This window comes from Anthonomus grandis, chromosome 8, assembly GCF_022605725.1.
Source record: "Anthonomus grandis grandis chromosome 8, icAntGran1.3, whole genome shotgun sequence".
Classification (NCBI taxonomy): domain Eukaryota; kingdom Metazoa; phylum Arthropoda; class Insecta; order Coleoptera; family Curculionidae; genus Anthonomus; species Anthonomus grandis.
Window position 1 is genome coordinate 8,242,998 of NC_065553.1, and position 20,349 is coordinate 8,263,346.

Genomic DNA, 20,349 nt, shown 5'->3' on the forward strand with positions numbered 1-20,349 from the left:
TAAGAAATGAACCTCAGAAAAGCTAATTTATAATAATAACCCATCAGAAGGAAAAACGATTTTTTGCTAAGAAATTCTTTTTTGTAATAGAAACATTAATCTAAAACTGAAATTCAGAATACTAAGATGCCACGTATTAACCACTTCTCTATGTTGTGGAAGCCTGGACACGAACAGACATATTATATATTACTCCAAAACATAATAAAGGGAGAAATTAAAAGAAAATGGAGCCAAGGAAGGAAAAGAATATTTTTGCTCAAGAACTTAAGAGATTGGCTTAGATCAAATCAATTGTTTAGAACAGCGGTCAGTAAAGTGAGAATTGCCTTAATGATTTCGAACCTCCGATGTCGAGATGAAACCTAAAGAAGAAGAAGAAGAATATAACCTAACCTTACTTTTTCCCTAAGCACATGTCAAAACAAAAATTTTCAAAACATAGGAAATTTACATTTAGTCCAAAAACACGATGAAATTTAATAAGAAGAACAAATTTAGGCCCGCAAAAACGCCAGAAGTAGAACCCGATGACGATGATCTGGAGGAGCAGTACCAGGAAACACCCAAATGGTATGAAGACAATATTGAGGAGCCAAAGAGTTTTGAAAATGTTACTGAGCAAGTTTTAATTGAGTTAAAAGATGAAGCAAAGAAGTGCCATGATGCTGAAGTGGCAAATTATAATATTAGTAAGTAGGTTTTGTAATTTCATTACTAGTTTTCAATAAACTCAGTTTCAATTACATTGGTTTTAAACAATCACATTTAAGTATCAATACCAAGCTGTAGTTTTTACAAAGCTTTGATATATTATTATTAAATATAACCGAGTTAAATGTAAGGCTGGGTCCAGTCTTTATTGGTAATATAAAATATGTATCTTTTAAAAAAATATGTGGCCAACTTTATGCTATATTACCCTGAGTATTCCTGAAACGTAAAACTTCCCATCATAAAAAATCTGCTACCTATAATTTTATGGCTCTAATATTATATTCAGTAACCTATTTCTAAGCATTTTATGTATTAATGATTGACTCATTTTAGTGTTACTTTTTACTGTTGCTAGTTATTAAATCTTATCACAATTTCTTTGGAAATTTGAATTTGTATCTTAACATTAAAGCATATAGGATTCTATAAGTACAATCTTTTGTGACATACGGTTATTGGCAAGATTGGCCTCTTTATGAATCGATTGCAATAATATTAATTATTTACCAAACAGGAAAATATACATTAACATAATAAAAAAAAAGAAAGTAAATAGTAAGATAAATTAAAGTCATTGTATCAAACTCTTATACAATGCAAGTTATGTTCCACCCAATATGTAATATATTATAAAAATAACAATTTTTTATTTTATTTGTTTACAGGAAATCCTATAAGAAAACAATTTCTTAAATAGTTGACTTTTGTGTTTTGGAATTGTTAGTGTATTTCTTTGTGTATCTAGACATATATCTATAGATATGATATCTAATATCTATACATAATGTCAAAAAGAAAATAAAGTAAATAGTAAGGTAAATTAAATCCAATTTATCAGACTTGCAAGTTTTGTTTTACCTAAATGGCAAACATGTAATTAAACTAGACTAAAAATAACTATATAAATTTTTAATCTTATAAAATGACATGAACTGTAGTTTCCTTCTATTAAGCAAGTTTAGCCATTGAATTTCTTTAAGCTTATGTGAAACTATGTACACATAGATAGTAGTATTGTAGAACTATAAATACTGGCAACAAGTCAACTCTAAAATATAGGAAGGAACTAAGGAATGGTGAAGAATAGTTAAAATTTTATATTCTGTACCTCTGGCCTGATATGGTATTCAGTCAAATATTTTTATTTCATTGAATTTCCTGTATAGTACATTTTTGGTATGTATAGTATAATTTTTGGTATGAAGGAAACTACTGTGAGGGTGATAGCAGGGTTGGGACACAGGGATGATTATAGAAATGCAATTATCTGATATTTTTTTATTGAAAATCTAATATATACAGAAAAGTCAGAAAGGTCTAAATGATTGGCCAATAAATACCTTAATAAAGTATCAAACAAATTAAACTGTCTTTAAACTGAAAATAAAACCATTAAATTTGGCCCAGAAAGCTTTTTATTCATGTGATAAGTTTTTATTCCAAGTTTTTGTTATAGATAAATTTGCTAAAATTGGACCTGTAAACTGCAACTTTTACTCTAATTATTGTAATAGCTGATGACCACAAAAAACTGTTTTTACTGAGTTCACTTTAAGTTAAAGCATCATTATACCACCATTGGATACTCCATTTACAGAAATGTGGATTTTTAGTCATAATCATGAGATTTTAATGTACAATTTCTAAGACAATTCCTGATTTTATAAAAAATAAAACCTGGCCAAGAATCTTAATAAAAAAAACTCAAAATTCATTATAATAATCTTATTTTACATCATTTTAATTAAATATTTAAATTAGTATGATATCCTTTTTTGAGTTTATTTAAAGGCATATTTATGCTTAATAGCATACTGTTCACAAGTAATTAAAGTTGACTATTATATAGGTATTAAAATCACTGATTAAAATACTATAAGAAGTTGATTTTATTTTAAACCATATACATTTTTGTTTCCAGAAAATTCAAAAACAAATTCAAATTACCAATGGATGAAGACGGTTATGAATAGCGGTACAGTTTCCGATAAAATAGCTGCACACACAGTAGCCATTCAGGACAACCCTGTTTGCAACTTAGAGACCTTGACAAACTTAGTAAATATGGTCAAGGTTGGCAAAAAGAAGGAATGCTTTACAGTAATGGGTATATGGCATTACTTTTCATAGTAGAAATAATTAATTCTATGCTAAATATTTATTTCAGAAACCTTGACAGAGCTGTTTCTGTCAGATTTACTGAAACCTGATAGAAAGTTACAACCTTTTCATTCAAAACCTTTGTCCGCTCTAAACGATATTTCGTCGGGCAATGCAATTAAAAGGAGAAAAATTTTAAGCTGTTGGTATTTTGAAGATCAATTGAAAGAAGTTTATACTAATTTTGTTTTGGCATTGAATAAGGCGGCACAAGATACAGTGGATACCAACAAAGAAAAGGCTATTACTGCTATGTTCAAGCTGCTTAGTGGTAATCCAGAGCAAGAGAAGGTATGAAGTCCTAAATTTAATTTTTGTGTGAGATGATTCTGTTATAAATAACTTAAATTTTTGATACTTTAATGGAGTATTTCAGATTACATCATTATAAAAGCATACAAAATCAGAGGTTCCACCAAGCATATCCTCATCGGGGACTGGTTTCTTTTTTGCAATAAAAATCTCCTTTTTTGTAGTAGGACTCAACTTTCCCCTAACCATTTTTTTGTTTAAAATTTTACTTATTCCTTCCTTACTCTTCTTATCGTCCACAATAACAGAATCAAATGATGCTGACTGTTTTAACTTTTCAACTACAATCAACTTTTTCGGAACTTCTGATTTGTAGTTGCTTTGATATGAACTTGTGGTGTCCAAAGGTGGATTAAAATTCTTTGTATCGGCTTTATCGGGACGATGATACGTTATTAGAATATGCTTCTTCGTGGAGTCGGGTGCAGCGGCACTGTCTTCCTCTGAATTACTTGAATTTTGATTAGCCTTTTGTGCCATTATTGAAATTTTCTTTTTGTGTTACAAAATGACAGTAATTTTATGACATTTCTTGTTAGTTTTTGAGTTTTAATGAACTAGTTCAGTATTTTATATGAAGATATGCAAGCAACCTTATGAATTCAAATTTAAGAGGTTTTCTTTTTTCTTGAATATCTCTGATTTACACATGAGCTTCCCATGCATCAATTACATATTTTCAATGAAATCAAAATGCTGCAAATTATTATACTTCAAATTCATTAGTTTCACTCAAATTAAATAAACAATTTAACACAGTGGATCCATTTGAATACCTATAATAGTAATTTTATATAACTATTTATTTATTTTTTTAAATTTATTTATTTAGAATCCTGTCAAGTTTGTACAAGTCTTAGTAAAAACAATTTAGTACTAAGCCAGATGTAAAAGAAAAATTACTCTATATATTGATCTATTCATGTATAAGTAACAACTTATTAACAGAAATCATTTATATGATACTAATATTGCAAATCTTTGACTGGCTGTAGTATGTTAAAGTGGTACATCTAGATTTCTTTTTTGTCTTCTGTTGTATGGTTTGAAGCTATTTTAAGCTGAGAATTCGTGTAGTAAAACAAAGTAGACGTACATTTAAAATTGAGTTGTCACAATATAAACCTTCAGTGGAAAAAGATCTAAAAGTGTAATTATTAAGATCAGTGTAAATTCTAAACCATTTATTAGAGTTTAGCAATTCAAAATTTGTTTGCAAGATTAATGTAGCTATTTTAAATGTCCAATCTCATTACCACTCTAGAGTTCTTAATAAAAGAGCTAGAGGGCGCAATTAATAATAATTTCATTTTTTTAAATTTTACTCCAAAAGTTTAAAATAAACAATATATTTTAACATCATATTTGAAAAGTAGATAAAATTTTCAAAAATGTTGTGACAACCGGACCAAGATTATTATATTTTCAATTCAATTATATTTTAATATTGCAGAACCTACTTTCATACCTAATAAACAAACTGGGAGACCCCTCGCAGAAAGTAGCCTCCAAAACAATCTACTGCCTCACCCAGTTGCTTTTTAAACATCCAAACATGCAATCGGTGGTCCTAAAGGAAATAGAGAAGCTCCTATTTCGTCCCAACGTAAATACCCGAGCTCAATATTATTGTCTTTGTTTCTTGAGCCAGTTTTATTTGAGCCACGAGACATCGGACGTCGCTAAGAAAATGATTGAAATTTATTTGTCGTTTTTTAAAGCCTGCGTTAAAAAGGTAAGAATATACGGGCTGTTTAGTGGGGATTTAAGTACTTGTTGGAGATACAGTTTAGCGTAAATTAGTACGAAGTTGTGCTCTCGTAAATTTGACAATAACGGGTTAGCAAATAAGGTCAGGCTTATTTGTTTTTTGATACGACTTAGTCGTATAAGTACATCACAGTTTTTGGTCAGTTGAAATAAAAAATGGGGATTTCGTTTTTTAAATATTTTGAACTAGAATTTGCAAACAAATGCTTTGATACTTTGACGTAAATACCTGCCACCGAGCATGTAACATATTACTTTAATGTCATGTAAATAGTAATTGTTGTTGATACTATGATGTCGAGTTTGTTATTTTTAGAGCGATTGTCGTTGTTGTTATCCTTGGTAATATTGTGGTTTTATCGACGTTTGACATGCTGACGAACCACAATATGTGAACTGTAAATACAGCCGTAATACATTTCCAGAAAATCAATTTTCTTATAGCCAACTAAAAAAGCGGAAATATCGTAAATGTGTTTATATAATGAGGGCATCTGAGTGGAAAACTTACAATATTGTCCTCAATTTTTCACCGATTTTCATAAAAGTTAGCTCTAGAGAAAGGACTTTTAATTGGGAACAAAAATGAAAATTTTGAAGAATTGGAAAGTTTCAGAGAAAAACAGCAATATTGTAAATGTGTCCAAATAGTGGTCTGACTGGAAAACTTAAATATTTTCTCTAATTGTTCACTGATCTTAATGAAAATTAGTTCTAGGGAAACGATTTTTATTTGGAAACAAAAAGTGTAAAAATTAAAATTTTGGGAAATTTCACAGAAAAACGGAAATATTTGAAATGTCTCCAAATAGTTAAGGAGTCTGAGTGGAAAACCTAAAATATCTTCTTTTAAGGATTTTCATGAATATTGGTTCTAGAGAAAGGGCTTTTAATTGGGAAATAAAAAGTTTAAAAACGAAAGTTTTCAAAAACTGGAAAATTACGAAGCAAGAGGGAGATATTGGGAAACGTGTCCAATTAGAGTACATTAGAAATTTCATCCCAGTTGGGGTCTTTTCCCCTAAGAATTGTGAACAAATGCACTGAAACTTTGAAAATGTTCAGAAATTGATCTTAATCTTTGACTGATCCCCAAGTACAATAGATCAACAAGTATTTGGATCAATAGAGGAAGCTCAGATGTGAGGCGCATACACTAAACGTTTGCAGAGAAACTGCTCAGCAGAATATCAATTTTCTAGCAAATTTTCCAGGGTATTCCCCCAATGTTTCAATACTTAAACATTGATAGAACTTAGTGTCAAAGATACCTGTAACTAGGAAATAAGTTTTCAGGACTTATCTTAACTTTATCCTCCTCCAAACTGAGTCTATTTTTTAATTACCTGCAAATGTACCGGGTTAAATGCAGGCTGGTTATAAACTTAACCGTAAATAATACCCTCAACTTCTCGCTCTTTAGCAAAGTGCCGAACATCTAATCTCATATGATTAAAACTCCTGCATAGTTAGTATCCAGACAGTAAATGTTACTTCCTGCAACAGTAAACTTTTGAGATAAGCTTCCAAAACAGGAGACTACTTACCTTGGTGCATCCTATGGTGATTTGGCGTATGTTCTTAACTTACAAAAACTCTTTTACCTTGAATGAATCCTTGAATATTGGGGCAGGCTACACAATGACTTAAGGTAAGTCATGTAGTTCTAACCTACAAGAACGTTTTATACCTTCAAAGAATCCTTGAACATTGGGGCAGGCTACACTAACAACCGCTTTTAAATATCCAAAGTAGTTTCAGTTTTATCAACGAAAATGTCTGCCCATGTCCGTTGAGAGCAACTCGATCCTCTGGAGGCGGCCCTCAATGATTTAACATAAGTCCTGAAGTTCTTAACTTACAAAAATATCTTATACCTTTAAAGAATCTTTGAACATTGGGACAGGCTACACTAAAAACCGCTTTAAAATATCCAAAGTAGTTGCAGACTTCAACGAAAATGTCTGCCGATATGCGTTAAAAGCAACTCGACACTCTGGAGGTTGGTCCCAATGACTTAAGATAAGTCTTGGAGTTCTTAACTTATAAAAACTCTTTATATCTTGAATGAATCCTTGAACATTGGGGCAGGCTACACTAACAACCGCTTTTAAATATCCAAAGTAGTTTCAGACTTATCAACGAAAATGTCTGCCCTTATCCGTTAAGAGCAACTCGATCTTTCTTGCTCGGATAAGCAAGGCCGATTGGTATTTGTAATTTGCTTCTACACTAAATAGAATCCAAAAAAAAAAATTGAGTAAACCAAAAATCATCCAAGGAAACAGAATTTTTTGGTAAATTACATGCTCCGGGAACGTTAAATTAAATAGAACAGCCCCATTAAACTATCACATGCCATTTACATTAACATAATGCCATTTTTGGAAAATAAACGCGTTGTATCTGGATACCGAGATATTGAAAAAAAATGCATACATCATTTTTGTAGGTTTTTTGAGTTCTACACTAACTTTACCAAAGTATCAAGATTTCGCCTATTTTTGCCGAAATTGACATTTTTCAGATGACAGATTGACTGTATTATATGCGCGTAGATTAAAATAAACGTAATGTTCGATGTATGTTATATGTAGAGCAAAGTAACAACCAAAAATCATGAGAGTATCCGGGTATCTTTGCTATATGAGTATCGGGTGATATTGTTGAGAAATTTGTCACTCTCCTTAAATTCCTTAAATTATATCATACAATACCATCTAGTAGTACCTAAAAAAACCGAATGAAGAAATTTCATTAGTTTTTTTATAAAATACAAAAATTAACAAAAATAAAATAGATATTGTGATTGTCAGGTCATGAAAATTTGTCAAAGTCATAATGATGCACAATTAAGCATGAAACTTTTCCTTAATATACCCAAAAGTGTACCTCCAACGGGCACTAAGATCCCCATGTATAGAAACCTTATCTTGGACACCCTGGATAGTAGCTATTCTAGACAGAGCAATATTTGTTCGATTTACAGGGTGAAGTGGACAGTAGAATGATGTCCGCATTACTGATGGGTATAAACAGAGCTTACCCATATTCAAAAATGGAATTTGAAGATATGTCTCCGCACGTGGACACGTTATATCGATTAGTTCATCTTGCTAGCTTTAATATTGCCCTGCAAGTACTTATGTTACTTTATCATGTTACTGGGGAAAAGATGGCTGATCGGTATTATAGTGCTCTTTATAGGAAGCTAGCAGATCCCAAACTATTAACCACCACACATCAGGCCATGCTATTATCTTTGTTGTATAAATCTTTGCTTAAAGATGAACAAATCAATAGGATAAAAATGTTTATAAAACGACTGTTGCAAGTAAGATTAGTTTGACTTTAAATTATGTTCTTTTTCTTTAATGTTTTGGTTCTTTAGGTCTCCTTATTTGTCCAACCGTCATTTTCATGTGGGATCCTTTATCTGGTGTCAAAACTAATTACTAAAAAACCCGATTGCCAAGCACTGACATTAAAAGAACTTAACCTGCCCGAATTGGATAAATTCGATGATGGAGAAGAAAAATATTTCGATATTAAAGATGAAAAAGAAGATTGGGAGCTCGAAGTGCAAAAAGAAGAAACAACAGATCAATCCACTGAAAATAATGTAGTAGATGAAACGATAGAAATAAAGGAGGAGGAAGATGTAAAACCGGATTTGCAAGAAATTTCGTTTAAAGGTTCCAGTTGGGTTCACACGTCAAAGATTGATAAAAAACCCATTTTAAAATACAATCCGCTAGCCAGGAATCCGCTTTATGGTGGTGGCGAGTTTTTAGCCTATAGTGAGTTGAGGTATTTCAGGCGCCACTTCCATCCTACAGTTGCTTTATGGACCGAGGAGTTGCTTAAAGGGGAAAAGCTGAAATATAGTGGAGATCCTTTGAAGGATTTTACTTTGATACGATTTTTGGATAGGTAAGTTTAATGTTTATCAGGATGGTATTTATGTAGAATTAATGTTTTATTTTATAGTCGTTTCTGATGCTCTAATATTGCCTTTTAGAAAAAAAAATAGAAAGATTTAATAAGCTTATTCTTTAGTAAGCTGGATAATTTAAATTTAACTAATTAGAGTACATATAACTAGAATTTTCCAAACTAAAAGTTATTGAGTAATTTGATTTTTCGCATATATCAGTAATTCCAAGTAAAGTAAAATTCCACTAATAGCTATTCCATGGGCTGTTTATTTGTTGATTCGGATATTTAGTAGGTATTTGATAAGTAGACGACCGGTTTTAACAAGAGGAATGGCTCTTCCGACGCATTAAGGTATTCACCAACATTTGAACGACAATTTTCCAAATAGTTGAGAAGGACGTTCCGCTGATCTTGACCATTTGACTTTAGGAGACTGAAAACCAAAATATAAGGAAACTTGAAAATCTGGAATGAACGCTTTAGAAATTTTACAAGAAAAATTTTGCTCTAACTAATGTTTTGCACTAGTTTAAGGACAAAAAGTCCTTAGAGCCGCGGCATGCGGTAGTACCCAAAAGATACATTTATCATAAGCATATATATAAATGAGTATTAAATTTTTCCCTCTGTTTTATATAACATGATTGCATTTTATTCAGTGTCTGGATCGCCTGGAAATAGTGTTTTTCGGGTTTAGTTAGTCTAATTATATCAGAAAAATATACAGGTTTGTAAAAAGTCACAAAATATTCAGTTTGTTAAATTCACCATATATTTTACGTATAAATACTTAGGGAAATATTTTTCAGCGATTTGATGGAATTGTTTATATTTTCTAGGTTGTTGTAGTAATTTCTTCCAGACAAATGACTATATTTTTATATCTTTCAGCCAATGGGAATAATTTTTCATATTTTTCAGGAAGTATTTAATGTTTTCTAAGTTTCGGGAGTGTTTTTATATTTATTTGGGATTTGAAGTTATTTATTAAGTCTTCCAGGCATTTGATGATTTATCATGATCAACTTATTTTGAGTTACTTTCTACAGCTTTTCGCTAAGAGATAAGAGAAATATTCGGTAACATTTAGCGACTATAAATTAGTTCGGTTCAATAAAATAATCTAATAAACTCAAAACTCAAACTCAAAAATGCTTTATTGTCAATATAAACATAGAAGTTGTAGACAAAGCCAATAGACTGTACATTAAAGGAATAAAAACGAGAAACTAATTTAAAATTATATAAAACTTTGAAAAATACTTAAATGCTAATCATTAAAAAATTTACTTAAACTATAGTACGCTTTACTAGCAAGAAATATTTTCGTCCTTGTACGTAGGCTTTTTTCAGTCTTAAGTTGTCTTATTTCTAGTGGAAGTTTATTAAACAGCTTTCTACCTCCATATATGATAGAGCTACGGACAAGTTCAAAATGAGGAATGGGTAGCCTCAACAAATAATTTTGTCGCGTATTATAGTGGCTTCCTAAGTGGAGTTCCTGTTTATATTTTCTAAAAACTAAGCAAACTGTGTTGAAAAAAAAATGTTGCATTTTTCATAGCGTATTTCCTAATGTAAAAAAGAGAGCGCATATTTTTCCCAGATACTCGTAAACCCTTAGTATACCAAGATTTTCTATTTCGTTTCTTAATATTGACAACAGGAAAAGCAGTGTTAAAATTGTTTAATACTAGTTGATGAAAGCTATGCAGTGGGTTAACAGTAGTCAATTCATTATTCCAACTTGACATATTGCAAAGCAAGGAGAATTTGCGGAAATTAGCTTTAGTATAAAGTCTATCGCGTGCAAACTTATTCTCATTAGCTGCACTATTAAGCTTTACTAATCCCACTATTGCCTCATGGTCAGACAAACCGGCATTGATTGTTGTACACTGATTTTCGTGTTGGTTAAAATTCGTACAGAAGTAATCTATCAGTACGGAAGAAAATGCTGAAATCCGGGTTGGCTGATCCACGTGCATCTTAAAATTAAATGAGTTTAACAGATTAAAAAGAATTCGATTTGATCCATTAGATTTGTCTAAAAAAATTACATTAAGATCGCCAGTCAGAATCAACATCGCATTAACCGAAATTTCACTTAAGAGGATCTCCAACTTTTCTAAAAACAAATCTAAATTACCAGATGGAGATCGATACAATCCTGAAATATACAAATTTAACTTACTGCTAAATACAATAGAAAACTCGCACACCTTTTCAGTCAATAGATGATCAAATCTGTCAATAGTAATAAACACAAATTTAGTTAAAAAAGCTTTCTCTAACATAATAAGAGTACCACCATGTGTATATTGCTTGCGTGAAAATTTGGAAATTAGTACATAACCAGGGATATCAATAGGCTCGTCAGACCTCAACCAGTGTTCAACAAGAATTAACACACTAGGAAAGTTATACCGACTATAAAAATAGTTCCAATTCGCTAATTTTTGAACGCACAGATTGAACATTAAGAAAGGCTAGGGAAACTTAATTATGGTGGGAGTTTCTATTAAAAAAGGAGATCCAATAGCAAGGGTGTCTATAGATTGGTCTAGTTGAGGCGTAACCGGCGACCTACCTTCGATCAAGGGAGTATCACTGATTATCCCACTATTGCTAATACCTAAAGATGCTAATACTAATTTGCATGACAGAAAAGTATTTTTAACATATAAAGATAAAAGTTTGCACATATATTTGGCAGAGTGACGGCACCTAAAATTTTGTCTGACATCAGTAATTATTCTCACAGAAAGTTACGGTTACAGATGAAAGAATTCATAAAATGAATTGTATTGTAATATCTGCTTTTTGAGCACTTATTAAAATCGCATTTAATACAAACAATTACATTAGTTATCCTGTCCATTGATAGCAAGGATTTTATTTAGGAAAAAGATGGCAATGTACAAGAAAAATCAAGACAAACCACAACATCGTCATTCTTCGTATAGTTAACAATTAGAGGAAACGCATAATTACATAAGGTCTGGGCTGTAACATTACTAAATACATAACCACAGGTGTTGTATGACGAGCTCAGAATATCTGAGAGAAGAGAAGAGAAACCTCTAGCACTAGAATCACCATAAATTAGTACATTTGATTTTGCTCGTGGGTTGAAATGCCCTTGCTAAGCAGTTGATTGAAGATTTGTAGTCGTCAAATCTTTTAAACTGATATCAATTTTCGAATAAAAGAAAACCCAGTACGTCATAACCTTCTAAAAGTGACAGATATCATCATAATAATGATATCTCTATCTAAATTAGCTTATGAATTGTATTTGAAGAAACCCGCACATAACTTAAAAATTTTAAAGTTCAGATAGTTCCAATCATCCATTATTCTTACAATTAGATATAAACCCAATAATGAATGAAAGCGTATGTTCGAAAATATTGAAAAATATAAAAATTATCATCAATGTGGGTTTGCGAAATACAAATTCCTCCGCTGATGGTCCTACATACATACTACATTATAATAAGGGCACATTTAGTCACTAAAGATGATTGCAGCAAACGAATATATGAGTAAAAACAAAGTTACAGCCTTTATGATATAACTAAATTATTCTCAACTTTCAATATGGCTTTTTTTTACATAGTTTACCATTCACTTAATTTTTTTTTTTATAGATTCGTCTTTAAAAATCCAAAAACTATGGAAGATAAAACAGGAGCTCATCCCACTTTTGGAAAAAGGAAATTTTATAGACCCAAGGGTGTCAAAATGCTTTCAGTTAATTCTAAAAGTTATCTTAATGAAGATGAAAAGAATATTCCTGTTGACGAACTGTTTCTTTACTCGTGAGTATATTTGACCAATGTTAAAAAAATCACTACCTAATCTCGAGTTTTACAGCTTTTTACAGAAAAAATATCAAAATAGGAAATTGATTGAAGACGATGATGATAACAGCGATCTTGAGTCAGTTCAAAGCGAAGAATTTGAGGAAATGCTTGATAAAATGGCTGGTTTAAAGGTCAGGTTCTGTTAATGTGCTAATATAAAATCCTTAATAAATTATTTTAGGATGATGAAAGTGACGAAGAAATTGACTTTATGGGAGAAATAGGAGACAACTTAAAGAAAAAACCTGAAAAACAGAAAAAGAAACGGAAAGGTGAGGAGGAGGAAGAAGGGACTGAAGATGAAGGTTCATTGGGAGAGTTGGAAGAGGATGAAGATGGTCTTGACGACGAGGAACCTGAACTTAGTGACGATGGTAATGAAGAGATGGAAGAGGATGGTGACGACGGGTTAGAGGCCACAGAAGAGGATTTGGATCTTTTTGATGGTTTAAGTGACGATGATGAAGATGAAGATCTGGTTTTTCCGTCAGATTCAGAAGAGGAAAAAAATCCTAAGAAAAATCTTAAGAAGGCTTTAAAAACTAAAGCCAAAAAAGACGATATGTCTTCAGTGTTTGCTTCGGCCGAGGAATTTGCCACGCTACTAGATGAAGAAGGCAGTTCAAAGCAGAAACCTGGTACTTCTAATGTGATGGATAATAGGGACAAAGCCAGTAAGTTATTATCATTTTTCTATTGCGTTTTAGATTTGCGTACGTCCATTGTAAAATAATAAATCTTGTGCTTGTTGTCTTCTTGTCCGAATCTTTTTCTTGTCAAGCATGGTCTTTTGCTAAAATGTGATTCTGGTAGACAATTTCTTAGATTTGTTGCATTTTGAAATAAAAAATCGCACTATTATATTATATATTATTATAGTATATGTATATTATATTATACAGGGTTATTGTTGGTTGATGGTACCTTAGACGTTTACGGAGAACGGAAAATGGATTTTTTTTAAAAATTTGGCGACATTTGAATAACTATTTCTTTCCATTTCAATTAATTTTTAGGTAACTATTTTCAAGAAACACCCACGTGTATTACTATTATTGATCAATTAAATGTTATTGTCAAACGTCAATAGCATAGCATTGTTTGGTCATGACCTTTCATAGCCGCGTAAGGCAAATATGTCAAAATATGCCGATTTTTACAGAAAATTGCTTTTATTTCAGAAACTGAACTACTTAGATATAGGAACATGATATCTCGTTAGAAAGAGATTTCAATTTCCTTTTAGAATATGTTATGATATTCCTAGAGTGTTCCATTTAAAAAAAATGCACATATGACAATTTTTGTATCTAGCGGTAAAATCACTAATATTGAGCAATCCTGTATAACGTAGAACAAATTTTCATAGTGAAAACTAATATACAATACTTGCGTAAATTACGTTTATAATTTCAGTTTTCTGCGCGTTCCAGTGCCGTAGTAATAAAAATTTATTTGGAGCTATGTTTTGGTCAAAAAATTATTAATTTTTCGAAAACCACTAAAGGTAGGTAGGTATAGGAACACCTTATACAAAAACAATCACAAAGCGATAGCGGACAAGAAAATAAAATAATATACAGGGTATTCCATTTAAAATAACAAAGTACAGTGTACTCCGTCTATAACGTACATGGGATGTAACGTACTTGCGGTTATTACGTACTTATAATTCGGAACCCGCCCAAATAGTCTTGTCATTTTACTGGATATAACGTACTAACTAAAATTTTAACTCCGCCTATAACGTTCAATATTTTTGCCCGATTGACAGTAATTTTCCGGTTGTAACGTACAATGGTACGTTATAAGCAGAGTAATTTTCCACCTCTGTCGGGGATTCCCATTAATCGATACTGAGAAGTTTCTCTGTCGTCGCGTGTTGGCACCGAGACCGCCGGGGATTTGCAGTTCTCGACTCTGAGAATGTTTATAGAACATGCAAAATAGATGACCGATAGTTTAAGATTGGACATTGCGTGTTATTGTGCGAGTGCGAGTTTTAGTAGTTTTTTTGGTAAAATGACGGATAAGCGCAGAGCTATAAATTTGAAAGAAAAAATAGACATCATTAAAAGTATTTAAAGTGGCATTAACAAATCGGAAATTGCGAGAAGGAAAAATATGCCAAAAACAACAGGTTCTACAATTTGGAACAATGGTAAAAAAATCAAGCAAGCAAGTGAAAATGAATCGCAAAGAATTAAGAAAATTAGGAATCCCGTACGCCCAGATGTGGATCAAGCTCTTATTCGATGGTTTGAGGTGAGAAGACCCGAAAATATTCCTATAAGTGGACCACTTTTAAAAGCAAAAGCGGAGGATTTATCTAAGGGATGGTGGAGATTTTAAGTTCGTCACAACATCAATGTCGGCAAAGCGTCCGGTGAAGCAGGAGATGTTTGCAGGGAAGCTGTGGTGAACCGGTTAACCGGGAAATGGCCAGATATTGCACAAAATTACAGCTGTGAAGATATTTTTAATGGGGATGAGAACGGACTATTTTACAAGATGACTCCAGACCGTAACCACTGAAATTTAGAGGAGAAAAGTGTGTGGGAGGCAATCAATCAATCTGTATTTTTTTTTTTTTAAACTATCCAAGTTGTTAATTTTTTGAGGGTCGATTCTATTTCCGAAGAAAAGCTTAAGTCCTCGGAATTGAGAGTCTCACCCCCCTCCCTTTTTTGGGAAACTCAAAAAGTTTTTCAAATCGATTTTCCAGCTAAACAGCGAGTCATACAGAAAAACTTATTGAACATAAAATATAGAGCTTCTTGTGCTCTACAATTCATCTCATGGGCCCGAAGCTGTAGAACCAAAATTCGAAAAGTTAGAGGGCGCCAAAGTCACCAAAAATGACTTTTTTCATTTTTTCACTGAGAAACAATTTTTTTTTTACTATCGCAAGGATTGCAAAAATGTAGAGGACAAAAATACCTACAAAATGCATGTCTTACTTTTTTTTTTCGATTTACCGTATCATTTTCACATATTATTTATATCATTCCATGTGTTCTGCGGCATAATTTTTTATAGATAAAATTTTTTTTTCTCTAGCTATATGATGAAAACAATTGTATACAAATACAAAAATGGTTTTATTTAAAAAGGGCTTGATCTCAATTTCAGGCCATGTAAAGCCGTACGAAATCGATCGAGGAGTTTGATTCAGATGATGACTTGCCTCTGAATCAGTGGTACGAGAAATATAAAAGTGTTGATGATGATGACTGGGATATTCCGCTAAGTTATTGTTGCAAAATCACTGCCAAGACGTAACTACTGTAGAAAAATATCTTCCTGAACTAGATAATTTTACGACCATAGTCGATAATCTGGTAGCAATGGAGACCTTAACGGATTGCGACATTATTGCCGAAGTTATAGAATCAAACTGTTCAACGAATGATTTAAGTTTCGATAACGAAAGTGGCGATGATGATGGAAGATAGAAATAGTTTCAGGGCATGACGATAGTGAATCCAGAATTTTAATTATAATAAGTTTTATAACCATTAGGAATTTAATGGTAGAAACATATCGTTAATGCTAAATATAAAAAAACACACAAAATTACAACTAAAGTCTTGTTAATAACATGCCATTATGCATGAAAATCTTGCTTACTTTCAAATTTGGGCATTGTTTTCCTAGATGAGAGTTTAGCATGAATCAGGCCTTCCCTTGACTTCTTGTCACACAGAGACATTGATGCTTCTGTCACTAATTTGACCGTCCGCTCTACCGCTTGTGTGTGACATGGTAGTCTAATGAAAATTAAATCTTCGTCACTATTTGATGCAACAATTTTTTTTAAGTCATCATTTGAGAAGCTTCGGAGGATTGGAGGATCACAGTTGTTATTTTCTTGCCAGTCTATTACATCAATATAAGACGAAGCATTAAAATTTACTGCCGGTACTTCAAATATACGTAGTTGCCTTCTTAGTGCCAATGAATCTCGTGCCTTTAATATTCTTCTGGCAGCTAATTCCCTAATATTCTTTTGCTCATCTGTTAACATGGCTAAGAGTAAATTCTCTGGATGGAAAAAATATGCATTTCGTTGAATGACTGGATCTATTACGTCTCTTAGCTCTTTTGATAGATATCGAGAATTTTGTATCAATTTCCATAAATTGCGGGACCCATCTTTACAAGAAGGATGTGTTTTTATCTGAAACCATACAGGGGCATATACTTTGACGATAAATTGCGCTAGGTGACATAAATTTTCAGTCGGATGTATTGTAGCAACATAAAGTCTCAATATTCTATTGGCTGTAGTCAACCAGCGAGCATGGGAAATTTTCCCTGGCGATTTATGGGCTAAGTCGGTGGGGCAGTTTCCAGTGATTACGGCTGTGGTTATCGCGTACAAATACTTTTGGTCCATGCTTAAATCTTCTGTTTTAATTACTGGTAGCTGACTTGGTATTATTTCGTACTCAATAACGGGTTTTATTTCACATTTTTCCAACTGTTTTCCAATAGGACCATTATACGAATGTGGACCAGTTGTTTTACCATCTAGCTTGTTGAACAAATGCCTCAGAGGCAACTCATTTAAGTGAAGCATGCAAATTATACATTGTAGTGGTCGCTGAAGCTTCTTCTCAAACAGTCTAATTACACCTGCGTTCTTTCCAGTATTAGTTGCTGTCCCATCGCAACCAATAGCCACTAATTCGTCAGAACAAATACGTTTTGATTGTAGAAGTGCACTAATAGACCTTTCAATACTTCTGGCAGTACCATGTAATGGTGTAGTATAACCTACATATAAAGAACCGGGTTCTTTCAGGACAGAAATGTGTTCTTCAACTACCACCTTTCTGTATTTTTTGCCTGCTTTTGCCATGACTTTTAAAGTTTTGTCCTTGCGCCCATCAAAGTACAACGCGGGAAGCTGCAAATTGGTTTGTTCTTGCAAAAGCGTATCCCGTAATTTTTGTCTTTCCCTTCTTAATTTAGATTTATCTATTACCTCTACATCAGAAGATATGTCATGTAATACCGCCGAAGCAATTGCAGCCGCCGCTCTATCAGAAACACCATAACGGTCAGCGGTTTTCGATAGCGTCGGAAAACGTTTACGTTTCACAGATTCCTTTTTGGAGGTTTGTGAAGTGGATGGCAAATCTTCTACGTTGTGTTTTACGGGCGATACATAACGTTCCTCAAAATCCGTAAAAGCAGAGGAAGACACTTCTTTTTGTGGTTGATCACAACTAGGAATGAGTTTATTAAAAGGCTTTAAACTCTTACGTTTTCTCTCCAATTTTTTTTTTCAGTTCTAAAGTGCGCACAAGATCTACTCCACCGATAAGCATTTTTCTTTCGCCCCTCTGGTCAAGCAAAAATGCGTGTTCTTCTTTGGGTACCTTCGACTCACGCGAGCATTTACAGAGATGAAGAAGATCCTTACATTTACAGGAACAAATATCAAACAAAACTTCACTTTGGCGCAAAAACAAGGCTTTCTTTTCTTCTGTCAACCTTTTTAGAGATTTAATGTGATTTTTGCACTTTCCGTGGTACGTTTTTAAAATCTGAATAGTTCGTGTGTGTGAGACCATAGGAATAGATGATTTTTGCCAAATATCTTCAATTTTTTGAGCCACTATGTCTGCGATTTGAGAAAAAGACGGTTCTTTGTTACTTCCTTGTTGAATTTTAAGTTGTATTCTCGTCCATTCGTAAAACTTCATTACATCTTGGAAAGTTGGTAACACATTTTCTTTTAGTTCACCAATAGTTCCAAATATGGGACACTTGTACTTTATTCTTTTACTTTCCATACTATTTGGTAAGAAATTAGCGCGAAGTAAAGCTCTGATAAACAAAACAGATAACCACGACCGTACGCGTTCAGAGATTAATTCACACTAAATGTAGCATTATAGTGACCGCGGCGCGATTGGCTGCAGTGACTAAACAGCATGCATTGCGTATTAAAAATAGATTTAAGGTCATGAAAGGTCTGTAAAAGAATAAAATAAATTAACTGTAAAGCAAACGTCTTAAATTAGAATATAGGAAGACTTGCAGTGTCTTGCAAGGTATTACCTTATTTTACAAATTTGACGATAATGCGGCGGCCTTGCGCGGGCTCTTAGAGTTTAAATATTTCAATAATATTTTAAATTGTTGCTCTTGAAATGATAATACAACATAATTTTGCTATTAGGAAATAAACAAAAAAAAAATTTTTTTCGACCCACCCTAATGTATATGTATCCTATTTCAATGTTATATGTTACATATTAATATTATATCTTTTTTTGTATTTAATACTTAGAATGTATTTTTTGTTAATTTAGTCCTTTAATTAAAACAAATAAATCTTTACATATTTATTTTTATGGGTTTCTTTTATAGCGTACCACCGGTTATAAAGTACTAATTTTATTCACCCTAGAGGGTACGTTATAACCGGAATTCACTGTAGTAGCACTTTTTGGTATAAGCGGCAACGCTGTATCGCTAAAAATATTTTAATAATCACCAGCTAAAATCTATAATGCCAAGTTTTCAAAAAAATTCCATTTTCCGTTCTCCGTAAACGTCTAAAGTACCATCAACCATCAATCACCCTGTATAAGTTTTAGATTTGAAATCTTCCCCTAGTAATTTATTTAACTTTTTGCGATAGTAGTGTCTCTCCACTTTAGGCAAAGTATCTACAAATAGGTGCAAGTGTTTTATTGTTTTACTTTATTCTACTGAATGTACAGACGTAATTGTTGTCCTAGTCTTATTTTGGTTTGTATCGTCCTGTTTATTTTGAAATTTGTTTTTTAAACGTATTTATTAATTTGCAATATTTCAGGTCAGAAACAGTTAGCGTGGGAGGACAAAAGAAACCGATGGATTAAAGGGTATAACAAAGCAGTCAAAGATAAAGGTGGTAACTTTTCAAATAAAAGACCTAATAAAAGCAAATTTAGTAGTAAAAGTAAAAAGCTGAAAAAGAGATGAAATGTGAGTTATCTTCTTATAAGTTTGAGTTGCTAGTTAAGTTGTAATAAAATTGTTATAAAGTAATATTTTATTTTATTGTCTCTATAGCCTATGGATAAGAAGTCTATCAATTACTTAATAATACAGGTCCAAAATTATAATGATAAAACATAACATTTTAAAAGTAATTACAATAATTTGAAAATGCCATCAGACTTTTCTGATTAAGAAAGCTTAATCGAAACGTTTATAAGAGTAACTATTAATGTTAAGCTTGTACCTTGTAAATGAGACTTACATAACTCTGAAATAACAAAAAACATATTTGAATTTGAAAATAATACCACGTAAACTGTTGATTACGGCATTACTTGTACGTAATTGTTTTTTAAAGTTAGTACAAAATAATGATAGTTTTTATTAATATATTTATTTGTTGGTACTGTTATAAATATAATATTCCAGATTGTAATTAAATAAATAGTAGTAGAAGAATTAAGAGAAAAAATATATATTATTAATTATTTATTATTTATATCAAAGTATATAAATTTCAACTATTAGACTAATTAATTACAACTAGTTAGACTGTGTTTATATTATGATTAAAAAAAAA

At 32.2% G+C, this 20,349-nt stretch overlaps 1 protein-coding gene across 1 annotated transcript; it reads left to right on the forward strand.

Annotated features, from left to right (window-relative positions):
- Positions 1-394: 394 nt before the first annotated feature.
- LOC126739487 (CCAAT/enhancer-binding protein zeta) lies at positions 395-19,817 on the forward strand. The gene is made up of 10 exons (XM_050445181.1): positions 395-692; positions 2,639-2,824; positions 2,885-3,168; positions 4,643-4,924; positions 7,949-8,293; positions 8,351-8,892; positions 12,552-12,722; positions 12,778-12,898; positions 12,949-13,441; positions 19,603-19,817. Exons 1-10 carry the CDS (start codon positions 473-475, stop codon positions 19,749-19,751), a joined length of 2,793 nt encoding a protein of 930 aa, XP_050301138.1. The 5' UTR covers positions 395-472; the 3' UTR covers positions 19,752-19,817.
- Positions 19,818-20,349: the final 532 nt, after the last annotated feature.